At 39.9% G+C, this 20,056-nt stretch overlaps 1 protein-coding gene across 7 annotated transcripts in view; it reads left to right on the forward strand.

The window, feature by feature from the left end:
- Positions 1 to 20,056, forward strand: part of SUPT3H (SPT3 homolog, SAGA and STAGA complex component) — a 542,786-nt gene that overhangs the window by 492,594 nt on the left and 30,136 nt on the right. The window contains exon 12 of one of the 7 annotated variants that reach the window (XM_032409725.1): positions 10,073 to 10,702. The exons of 5 other annotated variants lie outside the window; for them this stretch is intronic. In XM_032409725.1, coding sequence (XP_032265616.1) covers positions 10,073 to 10,219 — 147 coding nt within the window. In that variant the 3' untranslated portion in view covers positions 10,220 to 10,702. Of the gene's footprint in view, positions 1 to 10,072; positions 10,703 to 20,056 lie in introns of those variants that run through there. One more of the 7 variants, XM_032409731.1, reaches the window with a different exon arrangement.

The raw sequence follows: 20,056 nt of genomic DNA on the forward strand, positions 1-20,056 counted from the left end.
TCTTGTCACCCTGCAAGACAAAAGCATATGAGACGCAGCCTCATCCAGGCAGGGCGGGTGGGTGACATCATCCTTAAAAGGCTGAAGTGGATGGTTTCATGCTTAGAGTTTTTTTCTTTAAAGAGTATAATTGCGGAGGCAAGGAAAACTGTTTTAAACTTGGTTTTTAAGTTTTACTTTACATTTTCCTGGGGTTTAGTTCTATTTGCTTCCAGCATGGTCCAAATACCTACTTCAAAGCAAATATTCTAACAAGAACTTGTTAAAAGGCAGGGAAACCAGCTCCTGTGGCTTCTTGTACACCAGCTCTGGGAGGCACTCACAGAACCCCGTTTGTGACTTGAGTGTAAATGAATCCGAAACCTACAAATTAGATTTCCCTTGAAATACACATGGGTTTAAAACCTTAACGGGAAAAGAACTTGGCAAATCAAATCTGACCATATTCAGTAAAACCTCACTAATTTGCACTAATGACCAAGAGACCCATTGAGAATTACTGAATTTTTGTGAATATGTTAGCATGGGAACAAATACCAAAACAGGGGTGAGGGGGTGAGGGGGTACGGAGAGAGAATGGGGGGGGGAATCAAAGTTCCAGCATCAAACAAACATACTTTCTGGTACAATGAAGAATGTATTTGAACAGTTACTGGAATGAAACTCTATAGCTTAATGAGTGCCTTGCTGTGGTACGCCTGACCACTGGGGAGGCAGCCATGTCATACAGCCCGCCTAAGCCAGCAGCTAATGTGCACTTAGGTAAAGAGGCCTTCGCTTTATTGAAAGCTGGGGGGGTTGTGGTTTGTGCAGGGGTGTGAACCAATGAGATTCTACCATGTGTCATGCACGTTTGTTATGGCCTTACACATGCAGGCTGTGATTGTAAATCAGCATTTTGGGTGGGATTGCTTATTACTGCTTTAAAAAAAAAAAGAGAACTTGCTGGAAGAGACAGCAAGGGAAGTTGGAATTCCAACTAGTTGATGAGACGTTAGCAATCATACTTGTAGGAGAAGATCTTTCAATTATTCTGAACTGAAGACTGATGATTTAGTAGCCCTCTATTATTACATGGATTTCATTAATAAGTTGCATCTTCCTGTATGAGCAACTATCTGAAAAGTTCTTTGAAGATTTAATGATCTAAGACCCAAATTTCAGGAATTACAGTGCTTGTTTTTAGTTCATTTCATTGGAGAAATAGGATACTTTTTTCTAGTTGTTATTAATTTAACAACTGCAGTTAAAGTACCGTGCTGATGCTTCCTTTCACTTTCCTCTCCGTGATAGCTAAGAATATCTAGGGCTCTTAACTAAATGTGCTGTTCCTCTGATTTAAGAACAGCCCCTAGTAATGATTTGTGTTTATACTGATTTCGGTCACTCCTTCCTGCTTGTCTCACTGCGAGCTACTGTTTTACCAGCTGAAGAATAATTTAGAACTTCCACTCAAGCAGCCATTGAAGGCTGTGGGGAATAATAAATATGTGTAGCCAGAGCTTTCTCTAGGACATAAGTCGAGTGAATGGTTTCAGGTCTTAATGGTGCGGCCCCTGGACCAGAAAAGGAGTTGTCACCCTGGCTGGTGCAGAAAAAGACTGAGCCTCGTTTGAGTCATACGAGAGCCTTCTGCTTTCATCATTTTTAATCTCTTCATTCTTCCCAACTCCCCAGTTGAACAATAAAACACAATTCATGCAGACCTTTTTCGTCATCTCCCCTTCAAGCCAGGGAGTGGGGAAGTAAGACAGTTTGAGGGGTTTGTTCATTAGCATCCCCGTAGGAACTATAGCAAAACAGTTAACTCTTCCCGAGCCCCTAGTTATGCTCCGTGACTCTCAGCTAGACGGTCTGCTTTGCTTTAAAAAAAAAAAAAAAAATCCAAGGCCAATGTAGGCTTTTTGAATTCTTTTCTTCTCCACCTCAAAATGCCTCTTGTTTACTTCTCTTCTCTCTCGGACCTGTTTCTGAAGAAGCCTTTGTGGCTTTGTCAAGCAGGTGCCTGCCCCCCGCTTCTCCCCCTGCTCTCCCCCTCCTCTCTGTATGTGAACAGATTCCGGTCTCCCCCACCCCGAGTCCTGTCCTAGACGGTTCAGCTTACTGTTACTGTTACTGCCATTTGATAGTAGAATTCCTCAGAAGGTTGGAGAACATACTACTTCGCATGAATGACGTACTCCAAGTCTTTACGTCTAATGTTCTGCTTGGTCTTGCCCCTGACAACCTCTCAGAACTCATCCCTCAGCCCCCACCCTCTTGCTCATTCTGCAGCAGCCAGGCTGGCCTTTCTCCTGTGCCTCAAATCCTCCCTCGGGGCCTTTCCACTTGTAGGTCTCTCTACCTCGTTTGCTTTTTTGCATATATCTGCATGGCCTACTCCCTCATTTCCTCGAGGTCTCTCTGGTCCAGTGTTACTCAGCGGACAGGCCTCCCCTGACAGCTTACTTGTGCCGCTAATTCCATCCCCTCTCCACAGTCCCCATTGCCTTTTCCCAAAGCACTTGTCACCCCTACCACACTGTGTATTTATCTGTGTGCGTGCTGTGTATTTGTGTAAGATACTGCATGAGGGCACGAACTTTGCCTCTTTTGCTCACAGATGCGTTCCCAGCACCTCTGAGAGTGGCTGGTAAGTAGTGGGCACTTGAGAAATAATTAGTGAATGGATGAAAGATAGAATATAGATCATACAAATATACATATAAATATTCTGCAAATGTATACTGACCCTTTCTCTGGTTAACTTTGTTCTTTCGTTGCTTTGCGGGTTTTTTTTTTTTTTTTTAATCAATGATTTTTCAGTTTTTTTCTCTGCAGGAAAGTTTTAAAACAGTGTTTAAATGGAGCATTGCTCTTTCTGGCTATACCTTCCTTCTGCTTCATAATAAACATATCAAATGATACAGGCAAATCCTTGTTGAGAAGAATCATTTCTTAATTCAGCTTGGAATTAAGATTTGCCCAATAAGAGAATAAAGCTTCGAAGAAATAAGCTGTGCATCAAGGGCTTTTCAGAATTTTTTAAAATCAATTTCTTAGGTCAAGTTTTGCTTTTTTATTTATTCCCTCTTTCAAGGCATGTTTATTGAACTTTCAGGCACTAGTATTTTAACAAATATGGAAGACAAAGGCGCATTGCCCACAAGACACTTACCAGGCAGTTGAAAGAGATAGTAGAAAACTCTATAATCTCATTATACTGTTTAATTACTGTGGTAGTCCTTCACAGGATGAAATGGGAGCAAGTGGAGGTTACTTCACCTATACTCCGGGGGTTCCTGAGGGCTTCGTGGGAGAAGGATTGCCCGAGCGGAGTTGTGAAGGATAAGAAGAAGTTAGCCAAGCAGGGAAGGAAGGGATGCAGAGGGAACATGAGCAAAAGTAGAGTTCCAAAGAGGAGCAGCATTGCCTGGTCAGGAGATTGCCAACAACTCGAGATTATTAAAGCATGAAGTACATGGTGCAGAATTCCTGGAGACACAAGGAAAAGGAAAGGTGGGGGGCTAAGGCATGGAGAACGCCATGTTTAGGAGCTTATTCTTTGACAGGCTGTTGACTGAGGGCCTGTAAGCTGGCAAGTGAATATCAGATTTAGAAGGAATAATCTAGCACTTTCAACTTTTTGGTGGTTTTGAAACTTTACCACATAGCTTGTTCTTCACACAAAATCTTACATATTAGCTTGATATCAAAGTCAAATCAAAGCAGAACTGCCCAGTTAAGGTTGGGGTAGAAAATTCAGAACTTCCTAGCATGGCCTCCCCCTGCTCTTCTCCTGGCCCCTTTTGTCAGCTCCTAGGACACCTTCACAGAACCTTTCAGTGTACAGACTAGGAAACTGACTCAGAAAGCTCGAGTATCCCAATGAATTAATGGCAAAGCCCAGAATAGAACCAGGCCTCTTGATTCCCAATTTAGTGCTTTTTTTTTCCTCAGGATAACATACTATCATTGGAGAAAAATTTGGCTATTTCACACAACAGAAATTCTTCATTCCTATTACACGGGTACAATATGAGATGAAGAAAGAAAATGCCCAAGTTAGAGTAAATTTTTTACATTTAGTACATGCTAAATCCTTATGCAATTTTTTTAACAGATTCATTAGAATTGGATCCTAGTTCATACAGTTCCCTTTGCCTTTTCATGCTGAGAGAGTACCAAGTTATCCCTCAACTTGAATTTTTAGGAATTAGATACAGGAAGTTTTCTGTTAAGGCCTCTTGTTAATGGAATCCCTCCCCATCAAGTCTTGATAGAGCCTGAGTTTACTGACCTTGTCTAAATAGTATATCATGGCTGAAGCATGTTATAATGGCAAAAGCAGTGGAATAAGAGTCAGGAGACCCGGTTCTACTCCCAGGCCAGCCATTAAGTGGCTGAATAACATTTGGAAAAGTCACTCAAGCTCAACTGTACAATGAGAAGTTTGAACTAAATTACCTCAAAGGCCCATTCCAGCTCCTACAATCTGTGATTCTAATTACAGCGCATGTGGTATCTTATCACTGAGAGTGTTGATGTTTTATAGACTGCTGTAAGTTCTCAGTTCTGGTGGTCCTGACTCAAGATAGTTGGTTATATGAAGCAGTTGTTTGTGAGCCTCTCGAAAGAGAAGTGGGCATTTGCTCGTTTACTCATCGGGGCGAAGGATGTATGCTAAGAAAATGTAGCGTATGAATTAGCGTATGCTAGTGAAATTTATTTGCAGCTAAACTCCCAATGTGGGAGTTTGAATGGATTCACTGAAATTCTGGTAGTACATTCCCCGTGACCTTGTCAGTGGACAGTCTGGTCTTGGACAGCCTGATTCGGGAACAGGAGGATGTTTATGAGGAGCGCTGCTTAGCTTGGTGAAAATCATGGTATATAAACTCTTCAAGGACTCTCAGAACTGGAGAAGCCCTTCAGAGTCCTTTTCTGAACTCCCCGTTCTCTACTTGATTCCCCCTTCTCCTGTTTCTGCAGAAGCCCCTCCTCACGGTGCTATTTAAAGTCCTTCACGTCAAGCCCTATGACTTTAAGAATAAGTGTGATATAACAAACAATGACATTATTATATTGTAAGGACAAGAAATAGGGGGTGAGTTATAAAGCAGAACATTTGTATTTACACAGCAGTGTTTTAATAACCAGTAAAATTTTGGAAGAGAACTAGAAAAATAGTTAAAAGATAAATGGACTTATGTTTCAATGTTATGATTTTTCACATACACTAAAGTTCATTTTTACTTTTTTTTTTTTTTTTTGTAAATCCTTGAGTTTCGGACAGGACCCTAGGAGAGTTGTTGGCATCCTTTGGTCAACACATTTGTCAGGGTATTTTCTTTTTTCAATGCCCTTCTATGGTTCTAGTAAGCTATAACCTCATTAGCAACACATTCTGAGGGGTATAGTATGATAGCTTTACTACAAAGGGCTTCTGTATTTCAGTTGCCAGGATATAACACTCTTATGACAGGGGAGAAAAAGAAAACTTGCTGGGAAGGGGAAGCTTAGACATTATTTACTCTAAATATTGGAGCTTTCCATCTGAAAGTTTACAGAGGCTAAAGAATTGTTGAATTTGGAGATTTCAAAATAAAAATCTCCAGCGAATGCTAAAAATGTTTCCAGCCTGCAAACAAGTCCTGTTCCCTCCTGTGAGCGTGTGCCTTCCGTAGCTTTGGATGAGCCTATAAGTTATTCTCATCACAAATACTTTTCACTAAGAGACACAGTATCACCCTCTTCTGGAATGAAACAAATAGAACATTCTGGTGCAGGGCTAGGCAACCTGAGAACAGACTGTCAGTTGTGTTGAGTTTTTTTTTTTTTTTTACCTCTTTATATCAAGTATGTTTTTTAGGCTACATCAGGTTAGAGCAGTGCAGACTTTGAAAGGCCCAATCCAAATTAACCTTGGCAATGTTCCAGAAGTGCTGGGAACTGGCAAATTTAAATCATTTTCAACTCCAAATTCTTTTTTCCTTTTACCTTTGGCTTTATGTCATCATATATGAGTTAAAACTATGGAAAAACATGTTATTACTGATTTTACCTCTTCTGGGGCCCTAGACGTGGTCTACATAGGCAGAACGCATTACAATCAATGTCATTGTTCACAAAAGTGTTATATATGGCAAAGAGATCATTAAGTCTTAGCCAACCATAGAAACAAGGCTCTGTTGACACAGTTTAAAAGAATTCTATGCATAAATGCTTTCTCTGGTCCCTATCCATGTACCTGTCACTCTTTAGCATGACAATATGTAGGAGTGTGGTATGTTTTCCAGCTGTGGGTGAATGGGGTAGGCAACAAGGACAAAGACTGAGCTATAGCTGAACTCAGTGTACGAGGTTGAAATGGATGAAATTGCCATATTTGTAAGTCAAAACCAATTGAATATCAATAGTTTCATATGATTCAACCTAACAATTATTTGGATCTGTTATCAGTTAGTAGTTATCCTTCAATTCACTTTAGTTCCCAGCGTATAAACTAAGTTCACCTAAATCGACAAGCCATTTTCAAAACGAAGCAACTCAAGAAAAGTACTGAAGGTTCTCTGTGCCTCAGTTTCTTTTTTTTATAAAGTTTTAGTTTTATTAAGTTTATTCGTTTTATTAAGTTCTTAATATATATAATTATCTTCTGTAACATGTTTTTACTTCTCAGTTTCTTCATCTATAAAATGGGGATGATAATGGCACCTGCCTCATAGGGCTATTGCGAAGGGTAAATGCAAAGGCTTAGAACAGTGCTTGGCACACGTTAAGCGCTCAGTAAATTTAGCCATCATTAACATTATCATCATTATCAACATCCTACTAGTTTGTTCAACAGATAAGTGTGGGCATGTGACTACATGGCAGGCTAAGTGCCACGTGCTATGACCAAATTTCTGAACAAGCTATACTCTCTACCCTAAGGAGCTTACAAGCAAGTATATGGCAATTAGAATGTAGTGTAGTCATTGCTGGTGTGAGATCAACCGAGCTGTGGACACACATAGGTGAAGCCTAACTTTATCCTAACGATAAAAGACAAGGCTTCTTGGAGGGTGCATTATCTAAACTGAAACCTAAAGGGGACACCTGGGTGGCTCAGTCGGTTAAGCATCTGCCTTCGGCTCAGGTCATGATACCAGGGTCCTGGGATTGAGCCCCACATCAGGCTCCGGGCTTAGCAGGGAGCTGCTTCTTCCTCTCCCTCTGTGTGCTCGCCTCTCTCTCTCTCTCTCTCTCTCTCTCTCTCTCTCAAATAAATAAATAAATCTCTAAAAATAAAATAAAAAATAAACAGAAACCTAAAGGACTAGTGAAATCGGTCAAGCAGAAAGGTCCAGAAAGATCAGTCTCATCAGCATGAGTATGAAGTATAGGGGCCTGAGGAAGGGAGAGCGTGATGTGGTCCAAGACCTGCACATAGTTAAATGTGACGGGAGTGGAGAACAAAATATGAAATCATTACTTCCCTCCTGCTCTGCACTTGTTACCCCGTAACGTTGGCAGGTCTCATCTGTTGCCACTAAAGCAGAAATGTATATGATTTCCACCAGTATGATCAAGAGAGTAATGCCAGTTGCTGATTCGGATAGCTTGACAGCTGCTGACCAAGGGGTTCTAACTATGATGTTTCTGTCCTGTACAGAAGCAGCTACTTTATAAAGGGATTTTTATATGGCAGAGGTTCTAGGTAGGAAAAAATGGACTCAAAAAATCTGGACTCTGGAATAAAAAAAGGAATAAAGGAAATGTGTTCATAATGCCACACACTGGTATCAATAGTAACATGGCTGTAGAAGCTGGATTACCTGTATATCTGAATTTATCTTAAAAACAAAGCCAGTTAGTGCTGAGCTAACCATGAACACTAAAAACCAATCTGATTGATGAGGATTGTTTTGGTCCAGAGCAGAGTAAACCAGGAAATGCAAAGGATTGCCGCACACACATTCCTTCCGGCGAGGCTGTTCCCCCAAATAGAACAACCCTTTCCTTCATCAAACCCCTGCACAGTCAGAGGATATGTTTTTCTTTCTGCTTTTGTCCTCTTACCACAGTGGAATTTGTACATCCTTTACAGTACTTCATGTTTGATAAGGGGGTTATAAGTCATGTCTTACATTTCTATTGTATCTTCAGAATATCTGCCAAAAAAAAAAAAAAAACCAGTGTTAAAGGGTAAACCTGTGAAAGAAGCAAAACATAGACAATAACCTGAAACAGAAATGAAAAAGATAATTTACCACCTAATATCCCATTCAGAATCTGCATATTTAATTAAAGGATGTATTTTCTTCAAATTTCTAAAAAGCCTGCTTACTGTTCAGCCTAAATGTCTTGGGTTAGTTTATGACAGAGAAAATTGATTGGATTGAAATGTATATCTTTCTCCCATATAATAACATACCTAATTCTGTACTCATAAATGCTAAAGTCCCCATGATTTCTTTATTACAGATTTTATTCCCATTTATGAGCTCCATGTTAAACTGTTAAATCAACAGAATCATCACCTTAGCCTTAAATTAGCATAGCACATCATTAGAGAAAGCAGTGCTATACATTTAATTGCTGTTTTTAAAAGTTATGTCATGTTGTCATGCCCTACCTTTGTGTTCATATGTTACCATGTTTAATTTATAAGGAGTTTGTTTAATTTACAACAAGCTTCTGGGCTCTGCTTCCTGTGGGTCATTCGCTCCCTGAGAGCCCAACTATTTGGGAATCACTGTGGCTACTGCTCTGCGAATATTTGGAATGTAGTAAAACTAAAGTGAGATAGGATAAGGGGACACATGTTAGAGAATTGGAAAGATAGAAAAACAGTGCAGCATGAAACATCAAACCACATTTTAGGGCACTTTTACTGTATTTCCATAAATACACGCGGGCATTATGTTGCAAATACTTGAAACTGTTTGTTTTCATTTTTTGGCCTGATTTTTTAGCATTGAAGAAACCATGTCTAATGATCTTGAGTCTTCTTAAAGAAAAAGAAATTATATTTTCCCTAATGGGTTGCATGTGTGAGTTCTCTCTGGCAGAAGCGCACTAATTAGTGCGTCGTGTCTCACAGAAGGAACGATCTGTCTTAAAGATGCAGGGGCCACATCTGACTGCCGGAGCTGAGTGCAGAACATTGTGATTTTTTTCAGAGATAAACACCATCTCTTTTCACTTATTCATTCCCTCTCCTTCCTGCTTCTTTGGCTCAAGCAAAAGCAGCAAAGGACAGCTGAGTACAAACAGTTTTCTCCCTTCCTTCTCCAGCAAACCATGGAGAAAGATCTTGGCTTCTTGACATTAATAACTTTGCTTCAGCTCTACTTGGAACTATTTGGACGGCTTTTCAAAAATGAGAAAGGTACAATAAAAGAGGCCCGAGCTTCCTGTTTTACTCATAAAGCAGCAGATTCAGCAAAGGCTCGCTCTCCTCTGGGAATGACCGTATCCTTCCCTAGAGAGCCGAGATTGTACGATATCATTTCCTTGCACAACTTTCATTGAAACTATTAAAAGACGATCAGCTTGAGTAGGCATAGTGGCAGACAATACGAAGCTTTTCGGTCTTGCTACTAAATAAGAGTAATGGTAGTATAAATGCTTGGCCGCCTCTGAGACAGAAATGTCCCTGTTCAGAGGAAGGGGGGAAAGCCTAATGGCTGTCCCTGAACCAAAATAGAAAAAAAAAAAAAAAAGTGACCACCTATCTACCAGGCGTGTATAATGCATGAGTGTATCTGTTACGTGTCTGCATTACACACACATGCTCACAAAACCATGCACACACCACCTCTGTCATAGTAGCCTTGGCTGGATATTAACTTTTGATTCCCTGCTATATTCAAGAAACTAGAATTGACCGGGGCTCAAATACTGCGCATTTCATGTCGGTACCTATGACTGCACAGCAAGAGTAGTGCGGCAAGATAGGAATAGACCACTCTGTGAATGAAGATGACCGTTTCATTAGGAGAGCAAAATCAGAAAAACCGGCCCTTCTGATTCTGTTTTGCATTAGTTTGCATTTGTTTCTGGGTGCACTAGAGACAGGATGTCTGCTACCCCTTATCTGTTACAGTGCGGGCCAGAAAGCCAGGGAGATGAGAAACTGCTGCCTCAGGAGAAGCATCTGCCAATCAAAGCCGGCCAGCCCGAGAGATGGATCTCAAGCCCATCAGCACCTCCTCCTCCACGGCCGAGACCTAGGCGGAGGGGGCAGAGTTAAGTGCACAGTGCTCTGTGACCCTCTCTAGAAAGTGCAACGTGCTTACGTACAGTTCCGTGTGATGGAATTTCTTTCTCTCTGGAAGGAGCCTGACAAGCCTTGAAATCAGAAAACGTGGTCTCCTCATTGGAGTCTGTCTGGTGTTGGAGAACCAAGAAACTGCAAATTGCAGAACTGAATGGAAAAGAATGAAATCTCTGGTGGCGTCCGTTCTCACAGGGACCCCATCGAGAACATATATTGTGCTTCCTCCTTTTTGTTTTTATCTATTAGATAAGGAAATACTATGTTTTATCTCAAGGGGTTTTCTTGGAACTTCAGGCATAGAGCTAATCCTGTTTCATGAGATAGACCTTCGCGTATTTGAAGACAGCTATCGTGTTTCCAGATTCCGTTAGAAAATTTTTAGAAGGTAAAAGAATTATCTAAATGTTTCTATTTATCTGTTATATGAATAATATTTTTATGAATATTTTATTTATGCATCAGAGAGCGAGTGTAAAAGCAGGGGGAGCAACAGGCAGAGGGAGAAACAAGCAGGACTCGATCCCAGGACCCTGAGCTCATGACCTGAGCCAGAGGCAGACGCTTAACGACCGAGCCACCCAGACGCCCCATGAATAATATTTTTAAATCACATTTTAGATATATTTAAAATGCTGGTGTTTCTGCTTCAGTGCATTTTTGGTCGCGAGCAGGGACTGGAACACAGTACCGAGAGAGACCAGCAGAAGCTGATCAGAGCTGGGTCCACAGAGGCATAAGGAAAAGAAAGGACTCTGGCTGGAGGAAGCAGCAAATGGGGACAGGGAGAGAGGAACCTCCGCAGAGGGAGGCCATTCAGCAACGTTGACCCCACTAAGCTGTCCCACTCCAGAACTAAGTCCAACAGAGGAACAGACTGATTCACGATGTCTACTGCTCAGTATTAGTTTTTCCTGATTCACTGATTGCTTCTTTTCAAAGTAGGTAAAGGATCATTCTGTCTACTGTGACAAGAATGTCTTACAAACCGGAATAGAAGCAAGAAGACCAGTCAGGTGATTGCAAGAGTCCACAGAGAGATGATGGTGTGGTGTATTTTGCTTTGGGGAAAATTGATTTCAGCCAGTTCTTTTTTGCCTGTTACCACCATCCCTGTATTCATTTTTATTCCACTCACTGAGGTGGGGGGGGGGCACCTCTGTTTTACCTTTGTAATTTGTTCTCTTTTTTTTAAGATTTATTTATTTACTTTGGAGAGAGAGAGAGCCCAAGCGGGGGGGAGGGGGGTGCAGAAGGAGAGGGAGAGAGAGAGAATCCCCAGCAGACTCTGCGCTGAGCACAGAGCCTGATGCAGGGCTCGATCTCATGACCCTGAGATCATGACCTGAGCCCAAATCAAGAGTCGGATGCTCAACCGACTGAGGCACCCAGGCGCCCCACCTTTGTAATTTGTTCTACATACATTTCCAAGTCCCAAACATAGTACAACTATTCATTTGTCTAAAATACTGCAAGCCATTATGGTGATGTCTGTGTCTTGTTCATACTTCTGTCTCTGGTACACAGCCCAGCGTTAGGTAGCATATATTTATTACATGCGTACATTTATTGAGTGCATGTTTCCTGTGATGATTTTAGAGCTTCCCAAGGGGATCAGTGATTCCAAGGCCAGGATGATATACAGCTTGAGAACAGGGGCTCTGGAGCGACCGCCTAAGTTCACATCATGACTGCACCGCTTAGTAGTTACGTGACCCTGTGCAAATTACACAGCCCTCCTAATAGCACCCACCTCATAGATTGTTGTAAGGATCGAAAGTGTTAATACACATAAAGTGTTTAGAATAGTGCCCAGCACAGACGCAATACCGTTAGCCTTTATAATTATCATAAAGAAACAAAACCTTATTTCTCTTAATCTCCAGAAGAACAAGGCAGTCATTAGGCAAAATACTTTCTACAGCCACTAGGACATCATTTAGAAATGCATCGATTTAAAAGGTTCAGTTTATAACTGTTTTGAACCAGGTGGTAGAATGGAACCTCCTGAAGACAAAGTGTGAAAGCAAATTGTTGCATCATCAGATACTGCTTTAATCCATCTTCCTTCTGCCCGTGCTGGAAGGTTAGCTCACAAAGACAAATATGTAAGAAGTAGCATTCATTTTATGCAAATTCACTGCTAATTTTATGGGGAGAAGAAGACTATTCGTGTGCTGATAGTCTTTTTGTTAAAAAAAAAAAAAAAAAAAAACACTAAAAGGTACAAAATACAGAGAATTTACCATAGCTATTGTACTATGAAAATAGTCTGTTCTCCAAAGTGGAGAATGGGCAAATAGAGCATAAATTTTTTAGACATTGTCACTGCCTTCTAATGCCTGTGACTACTCTTTCTTGTGTGTGGGGGGCTGGAAGGGAAGTAGGGAAAGGAAGCAGAGGTATGGGAGAAGAGATAGCTCCTTCTCCGGAGACTCAGTTTTCCAAAGGATGAAATCCTTCAATGGCCCTACAATCAGAAGTTAATTAAAAATGTAAAACTGAAGACTTACTGAAATTTGCCCTTAACCGTTTTTAGGTAGGTGCCACGTTAAATGTTCACAGCTCCATGATGGAGCTTTTCAGTATAGTTAATGAAGTCCAGCAAGGTCTGAGCCTGTCACAGCCTAGCGCAGTGCATAATTAGGGGAAAAATAGAAAAGTGGAACTAGTTGAAAGGTGGAAGAAAGCAAAATGGAAAAGGTGACTAGAGTGGGGATTTTGTCTAGTGTCACCAATAATGACTTGTTCTTAGGTGCCCATTTTCCTAATTCTGGCATAAATATTTTTAAGTACTTGACTCTGAGCCTCTTCCTTCCTTACTAGAATATAATAAAAATTAGTAGCACAAGTCTTTTAAGTTTCCCAAAACTGGAAAATGGAAGATATGGTATCATTACCATGAATTGGTCTTCAAATGTCTGAGGATGCTGGATTTTCCATTTCCTTTGACACCCAAATTTATAAGAATTTATAGGAAATACCTTTGGGGCCCCTCTTCTTTAAACAAGGAGTCAATCTTCATCCCTTTGGCAGGTTAAGTTCCTGGGAAAGGCCTGACAAGTCAAAATGATGTGAGTCAATTTTGGATTTTCCCATAGAAACTGTGTTAAGGAGTTTATATTTGTGACCAAGGGTTTGATGCCCCCAGCTTTTTATAGAAATAACTCCAGATACCAAGATTTCATCAATGAAATCAATAATAGAAGGTACTCTAGTGTTTCATAACTTAAGACACATTCATGTATTTTTACTGTAAGGCCATAGTTAACCCTGTGGGATCTTCTTAAAAATTTTTTTCAATCCCATTTTTATTTTAAGAAACTAGAAGGCAACAGTATGTCTACATTAGGATGGAAATTTAAAAGGCTGTTTGTAGAACATTTTGACACATTTTTCCAAGGAGATGTAGGGCCACTCGATGGCTCTTTGATAAAGAAACCACACTTTTTCTCATTGCTAATTCCACTGTAGTCAACACAAGCTTTAGAGAATGAGTATTTTGGTAGATCAGTTTGAGGTTGGATTCCTTTCCTCGTAATTACCTTATAAGTCTATCCGCTGCCAGTCATAACTGCATTGGTTACCAAGCCAAGCGTGCTCATTGCTGTGAGTCACATCTGTGTCTTTCCAAGGCTATCTGTTTACCATTGAAAAATAAATCTTTTGTATACCCATGTTCTATTCATTCCACCAGTTCGGAAAACTCTTTATTCCTTCCTTACTGGTGTGGCTTTATCCTACTCCTGTATTTAGGTAAATTTTGTATACTAATAGTTCAAGAAATGTACCTAAAAAGCCTCATGGAAAGGTATTATTCAAAATTATTGAAACCATTCCAGTGAGGAAAGCTAGAAGCTATTCACTTTCTCTGGTCTCTACACATGAAAAATTCCTCAAGTTCTTAATGCTTATATCTAGAATTCCACCCCATGGACTAAATTCAGTGTCCACGTACACCGTCTCTCAGTGGTTACAGACTCATTATTACATCTTGAGCTCCCAGAAAAGAGAAGACTTACTCTATGAGTGTGATTCCTACACTGGCAAATCTTGAACATAATCTAAATCTGTGCTTCTAGACGAATCAGGAGCTTCTCATGAATATAAATGCGACTATGCAGGAAGTGACTGCAAGCCATGATAAGCGGTGGCCTCACGGCATCTGTATGTGTTTTGTACACACACAAATACAGATACATTTAGAGAGATATATACATACATATATACATATCGTATATAGAAACTATTACAAAGGAAGCCCAACTTCCCCAGACTCTGACTGACAAAGAGCCAAATAATTGGAAAAAAAAAAAGAAAAGAGTTCAGCATTTCAGTCATAAATTTCCAAGACTCATTTCTGTTTGAGAGTGTTTTTGTCTTGCTAACCACAGAGAACAGTTGGAGCAAGTGGATCATTTTATTTCGATTGCTTCTCCGGCACTGGCCCTGAGGGACAGACTTGATGATCTAATAGGCCTTTTCCATCCTTAATATCTATAATTTTGGCTATTCTGTGGCAGCTTCTTATTGCTTTAAATAAGCCATCTTAATTCAAAAAACATACATCTGGATTTGACCTGCCTAATATATGTCAAGAAGTGTGTGTCCCTTCAAAGCCCCCCCAGGGAATCATCAAGAGACTCGAGAACCTGAAAGGAAGCAGGAAGACAGAGTGTGGAGACTATGAGTCCATTTTTTGTTTATTTGATTTAAGTTTTTATTATTCAATCATGAGATCATCCCTTAGGCCTCTTTAAATCTTGTTTAGTTTTGTTTCATTAAAATCTAATCTGAACATTAGTACGTTCTTTCAGAGTTTTTGGAACTTGTTGATTCAGTTTCTTGGAAGTCATCTTACCATTAACTAGCATTTTTGTTTCTCAGAATTTGGTCATCGTGTCTGACCAATTCTTGGCCTCGGAACCACTTTGCAACTACGCAGACTTGAATATCTAAAGAGGAAGTGGTGTCTGTGCATTGCTCCGAATGTCAGCCAGGGGTGGTCCTCACCAGGTGTGTTGGGAGCATGATTACAAATATATAGTAACTGGCTTCTTCCCAGCTAAATACATCACCAACACTATGAATTTGCTTTTCTAAATGTATAAATTTGTAGCCTCGATAATTGGACTTCAGGTCATACATCTGGTTCATCTGCTGGAATTGCTGTCCTTTATTTTTCCTGCACAGAGATTTTCATCTAATATGTAGGTCTTAAAAGCTGTTGTCAGTTAATATTTTCTCCTGCACACATTTAGTGACTTCCTGAGATTATTCTTCCAGACAGGAAGAATCTAGGACTGTGTTTATGTGTCTTATTGTCCGTCTGCCTCTGTACTCTTCCAAGACTCATTCAGCCTCAATACTGAATTACTATTTCTGACCCTTTTTCTGGGTCCTAACCATTATAAGCAGATCAAATCAGGATGGAAATTGGGGTTCATGTGGAGTGCTAATCTCTCCAGCTCTCCTCTGTAGAAGGGTCAGATACATTGCCACAAGAAAATAGGATTTTGCATATTTATTCATTCAACAAATAATTGTTGACCACATATTATCTTCCAGGAACGTCACTGAATTGCATTAATCTGGTTCCATATAGGGTACCTAGTGCTTCAGCTATAGTTCGGCCTTTAATATCACGTTTGAATTGAAAGCATCACAAGGTAACAAGAAAACCATCTCTCACCTCTGTTCTTCTTCAGAGGAGAGTTGGGTAGAAAGGAGTGGAAAGTACACTGGGTGTTAGATGTTCTGGGTCCTCATCTGGCCTCTGTCACTGAATTCTGGGAGATGTCGACAAGTCATTTAACCTCCCTGCGCCACATTTTTCTCCTCTAAAATGGGCATAGTAATCCCACCTGCTTTCCAGAACTATGGTGAGGTTCACATGAGATAGTGCTTATAGAAGTACCTTGTCAACCATAAACCACCGTGCAAACATGCACACAAAATACATTGTTACTGATGTCAACCAACTGAAGCTAAATAATGAAGATAAGTCAAGGGAAATGTCTCACGAGCAAGCAGTTTGGACTTCTTTAATATCTACCAGTCTCTGATAGGAAAGGTTCACATATAAGCTGGCTGACCAGAAAGCCTGAGTCCAGTTGCAGAGACCCACACAGCACATGTACACAGAACAGAACTGTAATATGTTTCCTATCACAGGGTCAGTGAAGGCAGCGGGGAATTAAAACTCAGAATAAACCCGAAAAACAAATGAGGGCTTGATTTTTTCCCCTACATCAGTGCTCCTCCATCCTGACCGAACATTGGGATAGATGCCTAGGCCCCACTTTCAGAAATTAATTACCTGAGGGTGCTGTCTGGGTCTCAGGATTTTTTAAGATTCCCAGGTAGTTCTAATGGACAGTCAGCCGATGTTGAGAAAAATCACTATGCCAGAAAGATCAAAAAAGGGGCGCCTGGGTGGCTCAAGTCAGTTAAGCGTCTACTTTCAGCTCAGGTCTTGATCTCAATCAAACCCTGCATCGGGCTCCCTGCTCGGTGGGGAGTCTGCTTCTCCCCATGCCCCTTCCCCCTGCTCATGCTCTCTCTCGCTCGCGTGCTCTCTCTCTCTCAAATAAAACCTTAAAAAAAAAAAAAGACCTCCAAAAGTCTATTTATAAAGATAGAATTTATGGACACAAAGAGATAACTGGCAACAGTAGAAGAATATATGTGTGTCATGAATGTAGAGAAAATTGGTGGCACCCATAGGCCTCCAATAGTCTTACAATAGCTTGGGCTGACATCTCACCAGGTGAAAAAGAAAACCAGAAGAAAAGACAGAGGGAGTTACAAAAATCTTCCTATAATTGTTAGAGTTTACATTTGAAAATGAGTTTCCACCCAGTAATCTGATAGCTGTAGAGTGAGTCAAGTGGCAATGGGTATACATAAACATGAGCATTAAGTGTTATTTTCACAATTCTTGTTCCCTGTAGTAAATATTTATGTAACGGCTAACCTGAGTTGTTATAACTAATCATGGCTGGTTCCCTTTAATGTGCAGACACTTTGATTGTGACCAGACTTGTAGTCTCAGGTCATTTACAGAAATGCCCAAAAAAAAATCTTTCCGCAAGAAAGACAGTGGCATTTTTATGCTTAGCAAAATAACTGTATCAGCAATTGGAAAAGTATATAGTACTTAGCACAGTCCCAAAATAAAATGCAAGAAACAAAGTATTAACCTTTCATTGTGGTGCTCAGGGTCCAGTTGCCAGAGCATTGTCCTGATTTATGCCCAAGCGTTCAATCCGATCCTTAATGTCAGTTACCAAGAAAAAGTCACATTTATGTGTTTTCAAGTTCTGTTTTTAAACACAGAAAAAAAACCAAGAAAGTCATAGAAACTGTAATGCTAAAAACTCCATTCCTGATGTGGAAAGTTATTCTTTACTCTTCAAAAAATATTTTCAGTTGGGAAAAAGACAAAAATGTTCAGAAAGGTCAGGCCTCCCATGTTCTCTCCAAAGGCTCTTCTCAGTTTCCCTGCAATATACACGTCTGTCTCTGTCTTACCTCCTTTCCCCACATTTTCCCTTCTAAAGGCTCTCTCTGTTTCTTTGATCGTCTGCTCCACGTGGTTTAGGGAAGGGCTCTGAAGTTCCTCCACAAGGCTTTCTGGTGTCTGGACTACTGTCAAGCTTCTTGTCGCTGTCTCTGTGGTAACTTGTTGGAATATTTAGAAGTCCAGCTCTTGAAGAGATGAATGAACCCCACCACTTCTGTCCTTAATGAGACCTTTGCGTTAAGTTGAAGAGAAGTTCATGATTGTCAAATTTTCTGAAGTTATAGTGCAGAAGAGGAGCAACGTCGGAAAGCAAGTGATGAAAGGCACCAAGGGTCAGAGATGGTCCCAAAACAATTTTCAAAGCCTGCTACACATGCACTCTTATCAGAGGACAGGTCTCCAGAATTAGATTGCCGGCAGTGACAGGCAAATGCCACTTCCCATCTTGTTACTGATTGCTAGTCATTCTCAGTGATGGCATATGACAGGATGGCTTGGATCCACTACATCCTGAGTCCCTGGAGATGCTGTTGCATGCCTCAGGGATCTGTCTTCCTGTCTTCCTGTGGTTCCTTGTCCAATGCCTGGCACATAGTGGGCATTCAGTACATGTCTGACAAATTGAATTGATTTTATAGACATATACACTTTTAACTTTGGTTTTAACAGAATCTTCCTAGCCATATAGTTTTTCTATTCAACTGGGTCTTTCTAATAAAAACTAGTATGCTGCCATACTAGTTCCAAGTTAGTTTCTCAAATTGGAAACTAAGTGTTGTTTTTCATTTCCTAGCGCTGTTCATGTCCAAATATTCTTCCTGTCCGTGATGTACAAATCCTGACCATCCCCAGAAAAGCATAATTATTTTTTGTTTTGTTTTACTGAAGTATAATTTATATACGATAAAATTCACTCTTTTTAAGTGTGTAGTTTGATGTATTTTGACAGATGTAAAGAGTCCTATAACCACCATTACAATTTAGATATAGAGCATTTCCATTACTGCAAAAAAAAAAAAAAAAGTCTTCATGCCCCTTTATAGTTTTCTTCCCCCAGCCGCAGGCCTGTCAACCACTGATCTGTTTTCTGACCTCATAGTTTTTCCTTTAGAATATCATTTAACTGGAATCATACACATGTACCGCTTAGAATCTGACTTCTTCTTTCAGCGTAATGCATTTGAAATTCATCTGTGTTGTTACATGTATCAATAGTTCATTCTCTAGCTATGTTAATGGACATTTCAGGTATTTCCAGTTTGGGGCAATTATGAATAAAGTTGAAGATATATAAACATTCACATATTAGTCTTTATGTGGCATGTCTTCATGAGTTTGTAACTTTGAAGAAGTCCAATTTGTCAGTTTTTTTCTTTGGGTATAAGTGTGTTAGCTCAGAAATCTTTGCTTATCATGAGGTCGCAAAGATTTTCTCCTGTTTGTTCTTATAGAAGTTTTATAGTTTCTAATGTTTCAGTCTGTGATTCATTTCTGCATAATGTTTGTATAAGGTGTGAGGTAAGGATCAAGGGGTTTTTCTTTTTATCTTTTTCTTTTTGCATATGAATATTTAGTTGCTCCAGCTTCATCTGTTGAAAAGACTGTCTCTTCCTCCACTGAATTATCTTGGCACCTTTGCTGAAAATAAATGCACCACATACATGTGAGTCTGTTTTGGTGCTTTTGCATCTGTTCCACTGATCTCCATCTCTGTGTGTATGCTATTACCACACTGACTTGATTACCTTAGCTTTATACTTAATTTTGAGATCAGGTAGTATACATCCTCCAGCTTCATTCTTTTCCAAAAGTTTTTGGCTGTTCAAGCCCTTTGCATTTTCATTTAGAATCTGCTTGTCTCTTTTCTATGGAGAAGCCTGGTGGGATTTAGAAAGGAATTACAATGAATCTATAGATAAGTTTATGGAGAATATCTTAACAATATTTTCTTCTAATCTATTAACATAATATACCTACCTATTCATTTAGGTCTTTTTAAATTTTTCTCAACATTTGGTAATTTTCATTGTACGGGTCTTGCATATATTTTGTTAAAATTGTCCCTAAGTATATCATGTTTTTTCATGTTTTTATAGTTTCTTAATTTCAGTTGCTACTTATTCATTACTAGAATATATAAATAAAATTGATTTTTATGTTGTCCTCATATTCTGAAACCTTGATAAAGTCATTCATTCTAGTAACTATTTTTAGATTTTTTTGTTGTTTTCTAGGTAGACAGTTGCGTTGTCTGTGAATCAAGGCAGCTTTATTTCAACATTTCTAAT

This window comes from Phoca vitulina, unplaced genomic scaffold, assembly GCF_004348235.1.
Source record: "Phoca vitulina isolate PV1807 unplaced genomic scaffold, GSC_HSeal_1.0 scaffold11, whole genome shotgun sequence".
In the NCBI taxonomy this organism is placed as follows: domain Eukaryota; kingdom Metazoa; phylum Chordata; class Mammalia; order Carnivora; family Phocidae; genus Phoca; species Phoca vitulina.